We start from the raw sequence: 19,642 nt of genomic DNA, 5'->3' as shown, positions 1-19,642 counted from the left end.
ATGCGCTGCTATTGCTCGCGTTTCCAATTTTTGGTCATTGTCACATTGTAAAATGCCCATTACAAACCAAAATGACCGAATTCCAGTGTCTCTTCCAGCATGGCTTCTTAAGACATTTTGTGGGTCTAATCATGAGTGACATGCTGCTAAAATTAAACAGGCTGGGATAAGTTATTTTTTGAAGCACACTCTTCTAGAGATCTCCAAATGGAACCAAAATGGCAGACTCCCACTGTCTTTTCTGACATGGCTTCTTCACACTTTTTTATGGGTCTGCTCATGATTGACATCCATCCATCCATTTTCGAATCCACTTATCCTCACGAGGGTTGCGAGCATGCTGGAGCCCATCCCATCTGTGTTCGGGCAGCAATCGGAGGGCACACATCGACGAACAACCATTCACAATCACACAGAGGGACAATTCAAAGTGTTCCATTAACCTGCCGTGCATGTTTTTGGAATGTGGGAGGAAACCGTGATATCCAGAGAAAACCCAGGCAGGCACGGAGAGCTTGCAAACTCCACACAAGAAGGCCGGAACCGAAATCGAACTTTATACCTCTGCACTGTGAGGCCGACACGATTACCAGTCGACCACCAGGCCGCCCTCATGATAGAAATGGCGGGTATATTTCAAGTTGTTAAGACAAACCGACCACAACAAGTCTGCCCCTGAATGACTGCTGGAAATGACCAAAATGCACTCAAAATGGGCATTTCGCACCAAAATGGCAGACTTCCTCTCTTCAGGCATGGCACCTTGAGGTACAAGACACAAAATTGCCATTTATTTGACTTGAAAAGACCACTCAAAATGCTTCTTTCTGCTCATCTTGCATGCAGGTACAGTGAAACTCCTCTACAACGAAATCATGTTTGCAGCAAGAAATTTTTCACAACAGGGGGTTTTTCACTGTAGCAAATTTGATCTCAGATGTAAACACACACACACAAAACATATACAGTATGTGTACTCTTTATTTTTATTCCAATACTGTACATAGTGCATAAATATGAGCATACACTTATGTGATATTGTTTAACATTAACATACAATTGTTATATATTAATCACTCCACTTTGTTGGTTTTAAAAAGTCATTTATACTCTTTTGCTTCCGAACACTTCTCGATTTCTTGGAGAATGTCTTTTATTTTGGTTCCTCCGTCTTTCATTTTGATCACTTTTACCCTCTCTTCCAGCGTCAGAGGTCTTCTTGTCTTAGCTGCTTGACATCCAAAGGTCAGTTTTGTATCCATTTTAGCAATGCAACGTTCTTGCTGCGTCTGAAACTAACAATAACAAATACTTCCTGGACTACTGCGCATGTGTAAACCAGTGTGGTGGTTGCTTTTGCCGTTTCCGAACGAAGGTCGCTGTTGGATTAGACTTTTGCGAAAGGTTTGTTTTCGTTGTAGTGAATCTCGTCGCGAGGCAAGAGCAGAGAAAAAGATTTCGTATCATGGAACAGGGGGATTTTTTGACGTAGGGGGAGCAGAAAAGTGGGAATGGCTTTCATGCATGAAATTTTTTTCACATTAGGGGGTATTTCGCCCATGTAGGTTTTGTTGGACAGGAGTTTCACTGTACTTATCATGTCTGCACATTAATATATACACACACACACACACACACACACACACACACACACACACACACACACACACACACACACACACACACACACAAAGAGTATAAACTTTCCGTCATTTTACTTTGCCAATGCGCCAGTCCGTGTCACCTTTATTGTCATAAATACACACTATAATGTCCTCACACATTATTCGTGGGGGAAATGAATCAGAGTTATTACATTTGGGCGCCATTAAGCATCGTCACAATGACGTGTGGATGTGCTTGTGTGTGTGTATATGTGTGTGTGTATGTGTGTGTGTGTGTTTGTGTGTGCGCGCGCACCCATTAGTGCGACACACACATTCACCTCATCACGTCTGAGCCAATCAAGCACCACTGATGGATATCGACTTGACAACCCTGTACTGGAGTAACTAGGGTTGTGTGTCTCAAAAACCCCTGCCTGAAGAGACACAAGTCTGCCAGTTTCCCTTTGTGACATTCAAATTTGGTAGGCATGTCTATCATGACCAGACCCACAAAAAAACGTCTCAAGGAGCCATTTCTGAAAAAACAGGAACTCTGTCATTTTGGTCAGTAGTGTCTATTTTAGTCAGTTTTGGCGATCTCCAAGATTTTTTAATGCTTTAATTCAACAAGTTTGAACCACACCCAAATAGATCAGCACATTTGTAATGAGTGCACCCACAAAAAGGGCTCAAGACGCCATTCCTAGAAAGATGAGGAAAGGGTGCCATTTTGTTTTGAAGCAGCCATTTAAGGTTTATCTTGTCCATTTCCAGGCGTCATTCAAAGGCGGGCAAGTGATTTTTCTGGTTGCTACAAATTGGAACCATGTATACTAGAATTTTTGTCACTGTGCAGGACAGCGGAGCATAGTAGTAGAGTTGGATGACTTGCCATAAAACAAGAAACGCTGTAAATCATTAAATTATCACAGCCCCAAGTTACACATTTAATTGTTCCATGAGCCCATTTGTAATTTGAAACATTCATAAAGTGAAGTAATGTTCCCATCTGAAATGAAGGGAAATAATCTAGCGCAAAACTAAGTTTTGTCTGCTTCTGGCATTTGTGAATGGGTGTCTCGCAACACCATGCGTGGATAGCAACTTTGACCTGATTGATTACACAGAGATAAACTGTTCATTTTCTAAAATTATATAAATATACAAATAATTAATATATATAATAAATAACACATTCAATTCTTTTCTGATGAAAGTTAAATGATTTTTGGACTTCTTCTACCAAGTCATTCCTAAACAACTGCTGTTAGATTTGTGATGAACTGCAGGTGGAACTTCCACCTCCATACATATAGAACCGGTTTCCACTATGGAGGGAAACAACCGGTTTTCAATTTTGAATTTTAACGAGCATTTTGGCGTAACCTGAATTGTTTGTAAAAAAAAAAAAAAGACTTTCCTAACTTCCACTGGATATTGATTTTATCTTCAAAAAAGTATCTCACTCATACAACTCCATCATCTCTGCTCTACTACTGAGTTTGCTCTGCGGCGTCTCCCACAGCAGTGCAGCCCAGTGACCTTTGGCCCGCTTTCCGAAAGCAGGCCGTCCGAGGCTTAGCCGGCGCACTGGTGCCATTTGTTAGCCATCGAGGCTAATTGCGACGGCGGCCCCACTGAACTGATATGTATGAAGTAGCACTTGGGTTATGTTCAACACTAATCTTGGCAGATCAGTGGAGGAGGAGTGGTGAGGTGAGGTGTTGGGAGAGGGGGAGGGGGTTGTTCAGAGTTCACAATGTAATAAACTGCACTTGAAACAGGAAGAACTGGAGTTGTGTTGAGTGAGCATGCTTCAAGATCTACAAAACGCTAGGAATAGTTTAAATGGCGTGTGGCTCCACGTGAATAAAATGCATGATGCGCACACATGTCAGCTGCACTCGTCAGCCAGAGTCAGGGAGTGACCGATGTTCAACGGCACTCCATCACAGATGCAAAGTAAATACAAAATTTAACAAGCAATACTTTTCTTGTTCATTTATTTATTATTTTGTTTTATTAATAAAAACATTTTCTTTTCATTTCTTAAATTTTTAATTAAATTGTTTTTATTCTGGACACAAGCGGACGAAATGAGCTTTCTTCGCAGGGTGTCCAGGCTCTCCCTAAGAGATAAGGTGAGAAGCCCGGTCATTCAAGAGGGGTTCAGAGTGGGGCTTACTTAGAGTGAAGCCGCTTCTCCTCCATGTCGAGGGGATCCAGCAGAGGTGGCTCGGGCATCTGACTAGGATACCTCCTGGACGCCTCACTGGTGAGGTGTTCCGGGCATGTCCCACCGGCAGGAAGCCCCAGGGACAACCCTTGACACGCTAGAGAGACTATGTCTCCTGGCTGGCCTGAGAACACCTCAGGATCGCCCAAGAAGAGATGGAACAAGTGGCCGGGGAGAGGGAAGTCTAGGCTACCCCTCATCCGACCCCGGATGAGGGGTAGAAAATGGATGGCTGTATGGATGGATTATTTACTTTTAATTTAATTTTTTTAATTTTATAAAAATTTTTATTGGTTTTTTTTTCTTTTCATTGTGTTTTTGATTTTTTAAATTAAATGTTTTCTTGTTATATTTATTTTTAATTAATTATTATTATTGAGGCGGCCCGGTAGTCCAGTGGTTAGCACGTCGGCTTCACAGTGCAGAGGTACCGGGTTCGATTCCAGCTCCGGCCTCCCTGTGTGGAGTTTGCATGTTCTCCCCGGGCCTGCGTGGGTTTTCTCCGGGTGCTCCGGTTTCCTCCCACAATCCAAAAACATGCATGTCAGGCTGATTGGACGCTCTAAATTGTCCCTAGGTGTGAGTGTGGGCGTGGATGGTTGTTCGTCTCTGTGTGCCCTGCGATTGGCTGGCAACTGATTCAGGGTGTCCCCCGCCTACTGCCCGGAGATGGCTGGGATAGGCTCCAGCACCCCCCGCGACCCTAGTGAGGATCAAGCGGTTCGGAAAATGGATATTATTATTGATATACGTTATTCTTTTCTGGACTTTGTTTTTATATTTATTCATTTCATCTTTTTAAAGTGTTCTTTTATTCTTTCTTCATTAAAAAGGTTTTATTTTTAATTTGCATTTTCATGAATTTCATTATTTTTATTTCATTTTTTTGCAAAATTTGACCAAATTTGGCCCGAGAATATTCGTTGACGTGGGAAGGTGTGCGGCTGACACCCATCACATGCCGAAACGAAATTGTCGTTAGTTTTGCAGGGTTGGGGAGGGAAAGGGCATCTTAGGGAGAATGGGTGGCGACTTACTTGGTGGATGGGCTTTCGACCAGCCCTAAAATGGACCATTGGCCACCACGCACACCCTGGACTGAGCACACTACAGCTTACATTAAAAAATACTTCAGTTATACTTTCATCATTGTGGGGCTGTCCTGGTTGACAGGCCTTTGCAACATCGCATGGACATCATGGACAGTGCCTCTTGGTTGGTAGACTGAGGTGGTGGTGCGAGTGGGTGTGTTCCAGCTCCGGCTTGGAGATTAAATGATGGGGATCAATGATCGTGATTTTGAGGTCAACACATGCACAGAGTCACACACTGTATAGGGCAAATTCATATATTTATATAGGGCAAAGTAAAAAATAGATATTTGCAATTATTCCTCAGAGGCTATTTGCATGTTCTATTGTAAATAATATTTAGAGAATACATCTTTATTTCATACAGTATGGCATTTAATCACAGTCACTTTAACTGAAAACAGGATTTTATTTTTTTTTTATGTCAGAAGCGGTCACGTTAAATCAAAACCAGATTTGATCCCAATTTGGCAGCAGTCTAAAATGAACATGCAAAATTACATTTAACACATTTGTGACACAATTCAAGAGAGCAGCTCGTAATCAGGATGGCAGTCATCTTTGCTTCCACTTCTATTAAGTGTATTTTATTGCTGATGACGTCTTCTGTGGTTAAAGTGTCCCTTCTTACTGCTGCGGCTAATAATTGGATTCTCCCTGAAGCTGTAATACAGCTTAAAATCTCCCTCGTGCCTCCCACTTAAGGCAGACTGCTCACTTCATTGCTCGTGTTCATTTTCGCTGCAATAACAATAAAAGAAAAGAAGAAAAAAGAAATGGGACTGCTGCAGGCATAAACAGTGCTACTCTCAATCGTTCTCTCTCTCTTTTGACAAGATGCCAGTGTTTTGACTGGAGCTCGCCCTGACACGACCAACAAGCAAAGCACGTCGCAAGAGATTTCTGGACACACATCAACACATTCACAAGCTTGTGAATGGAAAACCGGTGCGCATGCAAGCAGAGGTTCCGCCTCCGCATCCTTGATCAACTGATTTCAAATGTAATAGCGTCCACATTAAATTTATAATTGATGTGGTAAAAAAATAAAATAAAAAGGCTGCAAATCATTCTATTTCCGTCATAGTATTTATATGACCTACAATATGTGTTTTTTTAGTTAATTGTAACAACTGTTAAAGGCATCAAATGGTTAATGTATGCATAACCGTGTCAAAAATATCTGTCCATGCATGTCGTGAGGTGGAAGTTCCGTCACTTCGCGAATGCTCATTCGGTAAATCACAGTGCAACAGCCATGTTGTTTAAGAATGAAACGGACGTATGTGCGATATCGATGCGCGGCATTTTGCCCCTTAAATTTATGACGGTGCAACTTCATTTTTTTATCTACTCATGCAAGTGTGGATTTTTTTTTTAATTATTGAATATATTTTGTTGTTGACAAACCTCTGGCCATCTATATGTAATATGGTGACATTTTCACCGTGAAAAGTAAAAATGTGAATATTAACTTTGCAAATCAATTTTTTTATTTCAGGTTGGGGGCCACTGTGCTCCTAAGAACAGGCAACTGCTATCCATGGTGCTAGGAATTACTTGTAGCAGGGGGGCTGGGGTGTTGTGCTGTGCTTCGTCTTGTGTTGTGTAGCCAGCTTTGGCTCTGTGCGTCACGCAAATGCAAGCAAATTAGCCTAGTGCATTTGTTGCTTACTTTTTGTTGTTGTTGCTGACACATACACACACAAACACACACAAGATAACAAAGAGATTTGAACTCACACGACCAGAAGCACACACACACACGCATTCCCACATGCACAAATTCAATGTATATGCACCAGTTTGCTGTCTCCAACTGGAGGTAATCCACAAGCAGGATTATTGTGTGTGATTAGGACTTTGGGATCTACGAGGTTAGGGTGATTAAAGGGGGGTGTGGGTGGGTTATATCACTCTGTAAAGTTACCAACCTGCCGCGAGGGCGCAGACAGGAAGCGAGGAGGACTGCTAAAGAGTCACTTAACATTGAGAGCATTACTGTCTGCCTTCATGGTAACAGCATACACGGGGGTCAGGTAACAGAACAGGCGACAAACAAGGATAACAACGGAGAAATTTGTCCTGAAAACCCAACGCCAATATTATTCTTCCGACTATTTTTACTTGAAATTGTTTGCTTAAAATTACAACTTTTTATTTAAATATATAAACATTCCCTTGAATTTGAAACTGCTTTGTTTATTGCGGCATCCATCCATTATCTGTACCACTTTATCCTCAATAGGGTCACGGGCAAGCTGGAACCTATCCCAGCCATCTTCAGGCAGTAGGCGGTGTACACCCAGAAATGGTAGTAACAGCAAAAACGATGAACAATTAACACTTAAATCTTATCTGTTAGCATGCTATGCTAACAGCTAGAATTATGACCATTGAGTTATCAGCTAACTGAATGCAAAGGCATAAACCTGAGCTGCTAGAAAACTAAGATAGCAGTTTCAAATATGAACAAATGTATCTAAACAAATGAAAACTATCAAAGCACTATGCTAACATTTAATGCACTGAGGTCCAATAAATGCCACCACAGGGCGGGTCACGCGCTAGCCAATCCGCTCGCATTATTGAAACACTCCTAAAATCACTTGTTCAGTCACTTCCTGTTTGGGTTAGCCACTTCCGGGTTGATGGATGTAGTCACAACGGTCAGCACTAAACAGCTTTTGGTTGTCTTAGTCGAGTCTGGGGTTTGTAGTCACAACACAATTGTGACGGTTTCTTTATCTGTGTACGAGTGTGCATGCATATGCGCGTGTGTGTGTGTGTGTGCGTGCGTGCGTGCGTGTGTGTGCGCGTGCGTGCATGTGTGTGTGTGTAAACTTTCAAGGGCACAGGTGTAAAATTGAGAAAGGTTAAAGGAAATTTCCATTGCACACTGGACACACACACACACAGGTGCCAGCATGTTTTGTTGCCGTAGCAACCAGGTGTCATGGGCAGGTACAGACTGATATGCGCAGTGTCAGCATGCACTTATATACACTCACAACACACACACACACACACACACACACACACACACACGCACGCACACACACACAGACGGTGAGTTGTCTTGCATTACTCCACCTGACAAAGCATTTGTTGTTATTTTTAGTTATATACTCATGAAATGAAAGCTTCATTAATATGTACAGTGTGTGCATGAGTGTGTGTGTATGCCTTCATGATAGATTTCACATTGAAGGACAAATCTGTTTGAGCCAAAATGATCCGAAAATGGTACTTTCAAACCAAAACGGCAGACTTCCTGTGTCATTTTGTGCATGGTCCATGCTTATTCTCATTGGATATGCTGCTATCAAAGTGAAACTGGCAAAGAATAGTTTGTTTAAAAAACGCCAGAAATTGAGCCTCAAAATGGCTGCTTCAAACCAAAATGGCAGAACACGGGCGTTCTGCCATCCATGAAAAAGCACGGGCGCTTTTTCATGAATGGCTTCTTCACCTTTTGTGGATCTACTCATGATACACAAACCTACCAAACTTCACGTTGCTAAATAAAACGGGCTATCGGGACTGAATTTTCCAAAGCCGATTGCACCACGGATGAGCATGCCCGTCCAATCAAATGAACACAACTTTATGATCACAAAAGGCGAAACAGAAGCCGAGTAAGCAACTTGATGAATTATTGAGTGAAAATACGATGCTCTCCATTGGGCAGGGCATGCATCTGAGCTCGGCACCACATTAACCTCTGAGGGAGGAAGTGAGCGTATTCTCAGCACATGGGCTGTCCCACCTCAAACGTTGCAGTTCTGAAAGGGCTTTGCCATAACTTCCTTCGAACAGTAATGGCATGTCACTCCATGTCAGTAGACACAAATCCCCAGAACCTCCCCAGTAACACCTCTTCGGTTTACGAGATGATTGTTCTGTTAGTGCCTTATGATGCCGACTGAAAGAATTTGAAGTGTGAGCCTCCCAGCTGAAACGATTTTCGAGTTATGTGCAGATGCTGATCGACAGGGTCAGAATACATTGATATAGCAATTTACTGGTCTATACCTAACTTCAAACAGAAGATGAGGGCCTCCAACTATGGTCCCAGATTTAAATGGCACTCGAACTTCGATGAGCCGTAACTCGAATACCGTTTGAGCTAGGAGGCTCAAACTTCTGATCCTTCCATTTGGCATCATCAGGTATGAATCGAATGAAGTTCGGGCAAATTAAAGAGGTGTCACAGGGGAGAATATGTGACCTGACATGCAATGACCCGAAGGCAAAATTATTGAATCCACCCTTGGCTTTCACACAGAATGTAGCTCAGTGTGACTTTGATAAATCAAACAGTGACATTTGCTTTTAACAGATCAGGACATGAGACGTGAGTGTGAGGTGTTAAATTTCACAGCTCTGTGCTGCTAAACCTACAACTTTCAATGCCTAAAATAAAACACCTGTCCACAAGCCCTCCCCATCCCAATCCTCTTATTCTAATCCTCGGAGCCCTCCAAATCACAACCCTAACCATCTAACCATCTACTTTTGCGAACTAACTCTAACTTCTGAGTGCTAACCCTCACCAACCAGCCCATCTGTTGGTGTTAGTATCCATTTCTATCACACTTCTCCTCCAAGGTCACCAGCTGACCTTGAGCATGAGTTGCGGTTCAACCTGGACCACAGGGTACACCTAAAACGCCCCAAGCCCCAACCAACAACCCAAAAGGGCGAACATTAGTAACACCAACCCCTAACTCGAAAGGGGAATAATCAGTATCGATGCCAATACTGTACGTACGCACGAGGAATCGAAATCAAGCTCCAGCACAAACACACCAATACCTCTTGACATGTGGCATACCTTCCAGACAGATGGAGCAGGAGCCATGTCAGCCGTGTGGAAACACAGGTTAAGATGGATGACAACATTTTGTTAGCAAATTATGCTCAGCAGATGATGAAGTCCGCTCGGGCGGTGATAGAGGCCGTCAGCCCCCGGATGGTGTCAGCGGGCCACTGGTGAACACAGACTTTCTCAAGCCCCATCATCACCCGGTTGCAGCCGAGCCTGTTACGCTCCCATCAACAATTTGCTGCAGCGTGGCACGTTGTGGACAGAGAAGTCAGCAACAGTGTGATAGTATCAGATGAAGTATTATTTCCATTGTCCTGTCTAAGTTTCATTGATTACTTTGCAAGAAGCAGTCTTATATTTGTTTGTATTCCCTGACACAGACTAACACGGCATCTGTATTCCTACTTGTTTATCCACCAGACTCAACATTCTTCCTCTGCTCTTAGCTACTGTATGAACCGTAGAACCATGCATACTTGGATTGCCCTACTCACCATTTTTTCATTTTTTTTTTAAAATATATTTTAAAATATGTATTTCTTTTATTTGGGAGGGGGCGGGGTGCAACCCTCGTTTTCATGATGTCATTATGTCCATGCTTATTAAATAATTTTTGGTTTAAAAAAAAAGTGTTTTGTTTTTTTTCAACGCGATTGTGACGGGATAAAGACCAGGCTCCTTTTACATAGTGCCCACTAGTGTTCTAACTGGGACACTGCAGAACTGAAATGCCTCTTGAAAAAGCGACAGTCAAGTGAAATGCGTCACAAGACTGCTTCCAAAAACATGCATTAGGATATAAACATGTCACGACTGATGAGTTATTTCTTGAAAAAAGTATGTAAGTGAAATTCATGCCACACTTAAGAAGAAGTTTGTCTTTTTGAACAGTGGGTGGTGAGAACAAGACACATTTTCATCATATTTGCTCAATGTTATTTTCGAAATATGAGACAATTATCAAGTGTCAGGACATGGTACGCTATGCCCTAAAACTCTAACCATCACCCCAAACCTAATCATCATCCTCTAACGCTAACCACCAAGACCAACCCCACAACTAAGTGGCACTAAAAATTGTTATGCATCATTTATCTTGGTACCTAAACTAAAAAAAAAAAATCATACTGTGCTTCTTGGTGGAAACAGAATTTATTTCACACAAAAGAAGTACAAACTGCAAATACTGTAGTACACTCCGAATATTGTGACTATAGTTGCTACTCTGACTTTATGCTGCAGGAACATTTTAATGGTGACTGGTTGCACCTGCAGCATCAGGATAAATGTGCTCAGTGAGGGACTGACATTTGAGATGGTCACATGATACGCACACATCAGTTATTTTGCTGACTCACAGTGCGTGGGAGAGCATGGTGCATGGGGGCTCCAGCGAAAATGACTTTAAGCTTTATTAACTTTTCCATTTGCAACTTGTGGTTTGAGAGTTGGCAAATGAAGGTTGTGCAGCGCTTGATTGGTCGTCTTAAAACGTGCAAGTCGTTTGTCGCCATCGGCTAAGCAAAGTTTTCCAATTATTCCGACCTCCCTCTATGGGTTTTTTTCTCTTATTTTTAATCTATGGCAAGTCATTTGATGTTCATTTAATGGTCGCGAGTTTGAATTACAAGTCACCTTAAAATGTCTTTGTAGACAGGAAGTAACTCTGTGTGACTATTTGTACAGGGCAGGGTAGAGGTAAGCATGAATAACTGGCAAGGGGAGCCCTTGCACAAATTACATTTGTGCTGCGACTGGCTGGCAACCGGTTCAGGGTGTCCCCGCCTACTGGCCGAAGACAGCTGGGATAGGCTCCAGCACACCCCGCGACCCTCGTGAGGATAAGCGGATCGGAAAATGAATGAATGAATGTATGGATTATTTCCAGGTCATTCTGTTTATTGCGTGTCCTGGTGGTCTTCATGAATAACTGGCAAAGTATTAGGAGTGTGGATCTTGATCTGCTTGATGGGAATAGTGTCTTACTATAAATTGTGTTTGGAATTGACGCAATATAAATTGAATTAACTCCTATAATTTTTAAAAAATTAGACAGAGCTGTTTTTATACACAATTATTGCATTGATTATTCCATCAATTAATCAAATAATCATGGAATATTATATTTTAAAAGATAAAGGGCAATGTGTCGATAGCAAACCACAACTGGCTGACACATCAGCACGTCTACACTACAGCCTATCACCACTATTTAGAATGCAATGTCATGTACCACAGGTGGTCAAGGAGAGTCACAGCCACCAGTGCACTTTAAATGACTTTATTGAGCAAACAGTATAAAAAAAAACTGAAACGTGTTACAAGCACATTACTACACTAGCACGCACAGCCACAACTGACACCCGGGGACTCGACGCGCTAACTGGCTATTGGTTTGCCAGTTTACAGCCAGCTATATGCTCATTCACTGACTCCCACATCACTCACCATGCCAGACCGTGATTTTTAAAAGCCACACAAATTCATCAGATACTACAGTGCAGTATGTAAGGAAGGTGATCCCAGGGGGAAAAATAAATACCTGCACCTACACACATATTTTGTGGTGGTATTGTTGATTACCAATGAAAAATCAAATTTTCACTCCAATAATTACTGCATATTTTCACTGTTTGCAGGAGGCTCCTGATCCAAACTGTATTTGGTTGTTTAATTTCACATATGACGGTTGGGCATTCACTCCAGACACAACTATCAATGGATAAACATTAAAGTCAATCTTCCATATTATGTATCCTCTTCGAAACCTTACCGGCTGCGACAAACGTAGCTCAATATGGGAAAAAAGAAAGAAAAGAGAGCGTGTGAATGTGCAACAAGGGGAATTACAGCCAGCCAGCCCAGAGAGAGAAGAGTCACATGCTGGAGGGAAAAAGAGGTGGAGGGCGAGGAGGAGGCGCGCCACCGACTACGACACGTTGACGCCTCCCTTCCTACCTCCCTCCTCCACTACAACTCACATGACTGCAGCAACTCGGTTCTGGAACACATCACGAGGAGTAGTATTACAAGGGGGGTGAGCAAAATAGGCACAAAGTGGCAGAGGGGGGGGGGGGGGAGAGAGAGAGAGAGAGAGAGAGAGAGAGAGAGAGAGAGAGAGAGAGAGAGAGAGAGAGAGAGAGAGAGAGAGAGAGAGAGAGAGAGAGAGAGCACCGTTTAATAACCCAGAGTAAATATTAACGCAAAAGATAAGATTCAAAGCAGACACTTGCTATTCCTGTAATTTCAACACACACACATAATCGTATTCACATTTCAAATAATTTTTTAGGCCTGCTGCAACGTTACATGAATTTCGAGCTCATTTGGAAGTTGACACATGGATTGGTCACGCTTGTTTTTCCTCATGGGAGCGTAACAACATTGTCGAAAGGCCTGTATATTAGGAGCAAGGTCATACTATATCAACCAAAAGGTGTATGTGTGTTGGGGGGGGGATCAAAATGCAATGCAATGTAAAGGTTAATACAGTGGGTTATAAATAGACCACTGCATGCACACACACAAACACACACTTAACCTTCTTGAAGTGCCAATCTGCCTGAACACATGATGCAGTCACCAATGTCACACAGCAGTGATGCAGTGGCAAACAGTAGAAGGGAAGGCAGGTGGGTGGGTTGGGGTGCATCCTGGAGAAGGATGAGATGGAGGTTGGGTGGGACTGGGGTCAAAGTAAGCATGTTTGTGCGTGTTTGGGAAGCGCGGCATCCATCCAACAGCAAGATGAGGGATTAGAGCCTTGATCCCTAGCCGCTCTGTCCTGTCATACACCACCCGCTTCCGGAGCTTCGTCCGCGAAAAAAAAAACGAATTTATGATTTGCTTCGTTTTTTCTCCTCACCCTCGCACGTTTCTGCGCAACGCGTGACATCCAAACCGCAGAGGATGGCCTCTCGAACGCATCGGCGCATAGCATTGTCCCATCAGAGGTGGGATTTGTGTGCCACGTCTCAGTTTGTAAAAGTTGCACTTAAGCGCAAGGTGCACAAACGCATCTTGACAATCCGCTTAAAAGGTGATTTTATTACGTTAGGGAAACACTGCACACACATATAGCCAATATATAGCAAGAAGAATGAAGAGCGCCAGTCACACGTTTTGTAACAAGCGATTACGCAAACAATTACGCAAACAAAAAAAAAAAGCAAAACAAAACAAGAACGGCGACAATTTCTACTATAAAAGCGAAATAAAGTTCTCGTCACAACCGTGAGGCCAACACGGCTACGCAGCACCGTGAGATTTGACCCAACGTGGAGGCGCAGCGGGCATTCTGCAGAGAAGCAGAGAGAGAACTCCCTCCTCGGACCGTCAACACAACAGCTTCTCACAAGTACGCGCTGTATTGATTCAACAACAAAAACATGCAATCAAATATTCAAATATGTGTGTTGTACGGACTTAAAATGACGCTAAAAAAGTCTTTCGGAGGGGCTGAGGGACAACGACCCCCCCGCCGGGGTCTCGGTGCACGCGTTGGCGGTACCACCACGTGTTCACGCCGGGTTACACTGACAGCTAACTCGCCCCGTGGAAAATGCGTCAAAAAGTTTCCAAAGTCAGTGCAGCTCCGCAGTGCCCCAGCTGCAGAGCGGGAGGGGGGCCTCACGCACACCCCCACCGCGTAAAACCACTCATTGATCCGTCGCGAATCCTCCGAACCGAAGATGATGACATATTCCCTCTCCACGTGAACGCCGCAAGTCAAGACGCCGCGGGACACTGAGCCGGCGACCTGCTGCTGACAAGCCGGCAAAGGGCTCCCTCGAGCCGGCCTCTCGCCGCTCGGAGCACCGGTGGTGTGATGGTGCTCGTGGAAACGAGCCAAGACGAAGAAAAAAGCCAACGGGAGATCCTGGCCAAGACCCTCACACACATCGCCCGGAGGTCTTACCTGGCTGTCGGGGTTCTCTGTCAGGTAATTGAAGACGAAGGACGAGAGTTCCTCATCTAATAGTGGAGCGCAGTCCGCCATCTTCTAGTGAATGAGGCTCGGCGAAGCCAGGCGGCAGAGTAATAGAAGGAGAGGTGCAATGACGCTTGCGGCCTGCGGGGGCGCTTCTGTTTATACAAGCATTACGCTCACCGGCACCGCCACACGTACACAAACACACACTTGCATATAAACACAAGTATCAGCAACGGTGGCTAGATTATCCCAAATGAAAACGAACGCCAAACACACTAATTAGAGTGAGAGGAGTAGACCTCCTCCCCCAAAGAGGAACGTGATTACTGAGTCATACTACAGGATTTCTTGCAATATCGATTTTGATTCTTATTATTTGATGGACAAATTAATCGTTGAAAATGTTTGTTTGCAACCTGGTGAAAATGGATGTATTTTAGACGTCCCAAACAGCACCCCCCAAAAATCACTCGGTGGAAAGCACTGGAAAACTTTGGACGGAAAAAAAACTGCAGTCCCTGATACCATTTACACTGATAATAATAATAATACATTTTATTTATAAGCGCCTTTCAAGACACCCAAGGACACTTTACAATCAGACAAAAACAATAAACACTGATGGACAGTTGGACACAAATTTCAGTGTACATGTCCATCATGACAGGACAAAAGTCTCAAAAACGATGCCCCAAATTCAACAGGAAGTCAGTCATTTGGGATTTGAAGAGGGCATTTTGGGTGAATTGACGCTACATTGGGTGGCCGTGTCTTCCATGGCAAGATGCTTGAAAAAGTCTCACGGACCACTGTGTGGAAATGAACAGGAACTCAGACATTTTGGTTTGGACAAGAGGTGGTTTGAAGAGGCAATTTCAGAGGAATTTTAGGGCTCCATAGTTGAAAAAATAATTGCCCCTGCAACCAATTTCACCAACAAACACAAAATTGGGTGAAGTCTATCATAACAGGACACACAAAAAGTCTCTAAGACCTATTCTTGAAATTAAACAGGAAGTCGGTCATTTTGGTTTGAAATGACAACTCATTCCAGTGAATTCACCTCAAATGAACCCAAATCTGAAGCAGGTATCCTAGACAGCTCTCATACTACAGTAAATGGTAAAGCTTTTTTTGCCGAAGCGATCTGATTTGTGTGTATCCTAGGGATTTTGGATGTATTTTTGGGGTCTCAATCACAAGACACCAAAATTCACCAAGTAAAAAAAACACATGGAAATTTACGGGGGGTATCGTCCCCTGACACTAGTTTTACTGGTGGACGTGAGATTGTGTGGCCATGTCTCTTATGACAGGATGCAGAAAAAACATCTCAAGGACCCATACCCTGATTTGAGCAGGCTACTTTTGTTTGAAGCTGAAATTCTGGGGGCACACTTCTAGTAATGAATTCTGAAGGAGTAATGGGTATGATTGTGTGGAGGGTGGGAGGTGGGGGTCTTCAAAAGGGATCTACAGTATGGCACATGGCTCACACATGTGTTTCTACATGTGGATGTCGGAATTAGTCACTAGTATACAGCACACGTGGATTTTTTACTGGGTCGTGATCCAATAGAAGACATTAAAAACATTCCCAGAGAGTCTTTGACTTGTACAATTCAGGGCTACATAAATAAACTTGATTTGACTTGCCTTTTCCCATTGTATGGATCTAGCCAGTTCCACTCCTTCCCCATTTCTCATTCCTCTAAAGGTGAATCATCAATTTGCTGATCACGTATTCTAGTAGGCATGCCTGAACCAACACTGGAATGTTTGGGAGCAGTGATTTTATTATCTGGATGAACTTCATCTCCAGTTAACACGTACCTTTTGTATCTTCTTGAAATGCTAGGTATCGCCACCTACTGGACCAGAGATTACCGTTTTTTTAATAATCATAATTTGATAGTTTCGTCCTCCCTTTGTATGATCTGCACTATTAATCACTACAATGTAAAAACAACCTGTTGGGTTCAACCAACCTGATAACATTTTAAATTGAGCTGTTCAACTAAATGTTTTAACTTTTACTGTTGTGAAAATTGGCGTTCCTGAATATGACGACAAAGAAAAGAAGAGTTGACAGAATGGCCCTAACATAAAGGTATAAATAAAAACAACTTGCTCGCTTTGTTGTGCTAACATTGTTAAATAAAATAAAAAAATAAAACCTCTCCTCTCACAGGAACACTTTGAGACAGTAATACATGCCGTTGTCACATCCCGGCTCAATTACTGCAATGCCCTTTACTTTGGAGTCAGCCAGTCCTCCATTAAGCGCCTTCAGCTGGTCCAGAATGCCGCTGCTCGCCTCTTGACTGGTACTCGTAAGAGGGAGCACATAACTCCTACTCTGGCATCCCTTCACTGGCTCCCCATTCATTTTAGAGTTATTTTCAAGATCCTCTTATTTGTTTTCAAATCTCTGAATAATCTCGCGCCACCTTACCTCTCTGAGCTCATTCGCCCCTACACACCTGCCCGGCGCCTCAGGTCTGCGGACCAGACATTATTAGAAGTACCAAGAACTAAACTGAGGCTCAGAGGGGATCGAGCCTTTTCTGTTGCTGGTCCCTCTCTCTGGAATGACCTCCCACTGAACATTCGGCAAGCCTCCTCGCTGCCCATCTTCAAAACCCTCCTCAAAACTCACTTGTATTCTTTGGCATTCGACTCAGCATGACTTAGATTTGTTCTTGGTTTTTCTGTTTGGTGCTTTCTACCGCCTTTATTACCGATTTGTCTTACTGTTTATTGTGCATGTTAAATTGCTCCATGTACAGCACTTTGTATGCAGCGATGGCTGTTTGAAAGTGCTCTATAAATACTGTTGACTTGACTTGACATTGTTGCCATTTACAGTTTTTCCAACTCAATTTTCTGTTTTCGGTAAAAAATAAAAATACAAGCTGTGTTTTTCACACGTGCTCAGCTAAGCATGAGCAAGCAACTCAAAAAAAATAGGTTCATTTCTAGGGTGAAATTTTGGCATGAATACTTTGATGATCTTGATAGGTGCTGCCTATGAACAAGTTTTTACAGCATTTATGCTGGCACAGTGAAATAGTAAATAGAAGCAAACAAAAAGCAGAAGTACACAATGTTCTCACGCTATTACAATTACAGTCATGCAATTGTTCATCATTGAGTTGTTAATGAGAACTGCTACCTTACAACAGCAATGAACATAATAGCTAGAGATAAGCCACTCAAATTGTAGGAATGCAGCAATCTGTTCTGTTCATCATCCTCCATAGTCATCATCTCACAAACTTTCGTTGGGCCTTGGCAGAGGTCGATTGAGCCACGTGTGTGTGTGTGTGTCATAAAATAAAAGGTTAACACTTTAAGACAGGTGACGGCCACAGTGGAGCATGTCGTTCGAGGCCTTTCCTACATTATTGACCTTAGCACGAATGCTAAGTGTGTGTGCACGTGTGTGTGCATGTGTGTGTGTGTGTGTGTGTGTTTGCAATAGAAAACAAAACACTTGTCACGCTACAGAATGTTTGTGTGTGTGAGTCAATGTGTGGCAGTTCATGTTTCACGAGTCGACATGCACACAAGCACACATTCAAACACACACACACACACACACACGCACACACTATCCAAAAAAAAAGGGTGCCATGTCTGGTGACAGGTGAAGAGTAAAAGTCCTGCTAAAACAGTCATCAGACGGGTGCCAGATTGTTTTGTAGGATAATTAAAATGGCACACTCCTAAAAAATGTTTTTAAAAGGCCATAATAATCTATCTATCCATCTACCACGAGGGTCGCGGGTCTGCTGGGGCCTATCCCATCAGACTTCGGGAAGTAGGCAGGGTACAACCTGAACTCGTAGCCAAACAACAACCAGTCATACCTCAAGGCATGAACCTACCATGCATGTGTTTGGAATGTGGGAGGAAACCGGAGTACCCTCCTAAAACAATCTTCACCACCCCCAACTGGTGCCAGATTGTTTTAAAGAACATTCATGACACATGCACACATACAGTATCCGAAAAAAATCGGAGGTTACATGCATTTGTAGACATTTAATTACTGCAAAAAATATCACCCACCCAGCAAGTAACTGTTTGTTTCGTACAAATATATAGCACCACTGCATTTATAGGATAATAAACTACATTGGATGTGTTAACTGTACATAAATAATGTAAATTTAGCACTATATGTACAGAAGTGAACATGAATAGCAGCAAGAATAGTCAGCACTGTTTTGCATGACGAAGATCAATCCCTACAATCAGCAGTCGATTGACAACCATACATGAGCATTCTTTTTAAAAAGAGAATACCATGTATGCAGATGTGAATGTCAACAGCAGCAAGAATACTCAGCAGCGTTGTAGGAGGGCATGGGAGATTGATCCCATGTGATTTCCTTTGAAGTCTGGCAACTGTAAAAAGAGAACGAGTGAGTCTTGGAACGCTGACATTTGGATGTTTGGCCTTTGCGTCACCTCCTCGCGGTCAGGCGTCCCACCGACACCGCAACAACGACCAAGACGAGGTCGAGCGGTCACTAAGTTTTGCCGCTATGCACGGCAGCTGCATAGCCCGCACTGCTGCGGAGGGGGCACTCCGGGAACACCCCGTCCTCGCCGCTGTAAATCTGCAGATAGGAATGAAATTCTAAGGCAACGAGCCTGAGAGATCACTTTTCACATTTGATATCATCTCAACTTGTTTACAAGTACAGACAAGGGTAAAGTTTGTAATGCTGAAATGGAATACTTTGCTCCAGAGATTAGGCTGGGTGATACAGCCAAAAAGTATTTCAGTACAGTATTTCACAATATAAGCATCTCATATTAGTCTATATTGGTAATTATTGTTTTTTTTCTGTAAATAAGTAAATATACAGTATACACGTATATATATATATATATATATATATATATACAGTATATAAATATGAGAGATTATTC

General features: G+C 42.9%; 1 protein-coding gene across 2 annotated transcripts in view; it reads right to left on the bottom strand.

Annotated features, from left to right (window-relative positions):
• The window catches only part of ppargc1b (peroxisome proliferator-activated receptor gamma, coactivator 1 beta), a 73,953-nt gene extending 59,188 nt beyond the window's left edge, over positions 1 to 14,765 (bottom strand). For both annotated transcript variants that reach the window (XM_086137928.1, XM_086137938.1), the window contains exon 1: positions 14,684 to 14,765. In XM_086137928.1, coding sequence (XP_085994054.1) covers positions 14,684 to 14,764 — 81 coding nt within the window. In that variant the 5' untranslated portion in view covers position 14,765. The remainder of the gene's footprint in view (positions 1 to 14,683) is intronic.
• Between the last annotated feature and the right edge of the window lie 4,877 nt (positions 14,766 to 19,642).

Source organism: Hippocampus guttulatus, chromosome 2 (genome assembly GCF_054856545.1).
Source record: "Hippocampus guttulatus isolate MCC_2025c chromosome 2, RoL_Hgut_1.0, whole genome shotgun sequence".
NCBI lineage: Eukaryota > Metazoa > Chordata > Actinopteri > Syngnathiformes > Syngnathidae > Hippocampus > Hippocampus guttulatus.
The sequence above is the reverse complement of the archived record's forward strand: the minus strand, read 5'-3'. Positions and strand labels throughout refer to the sequence as shown.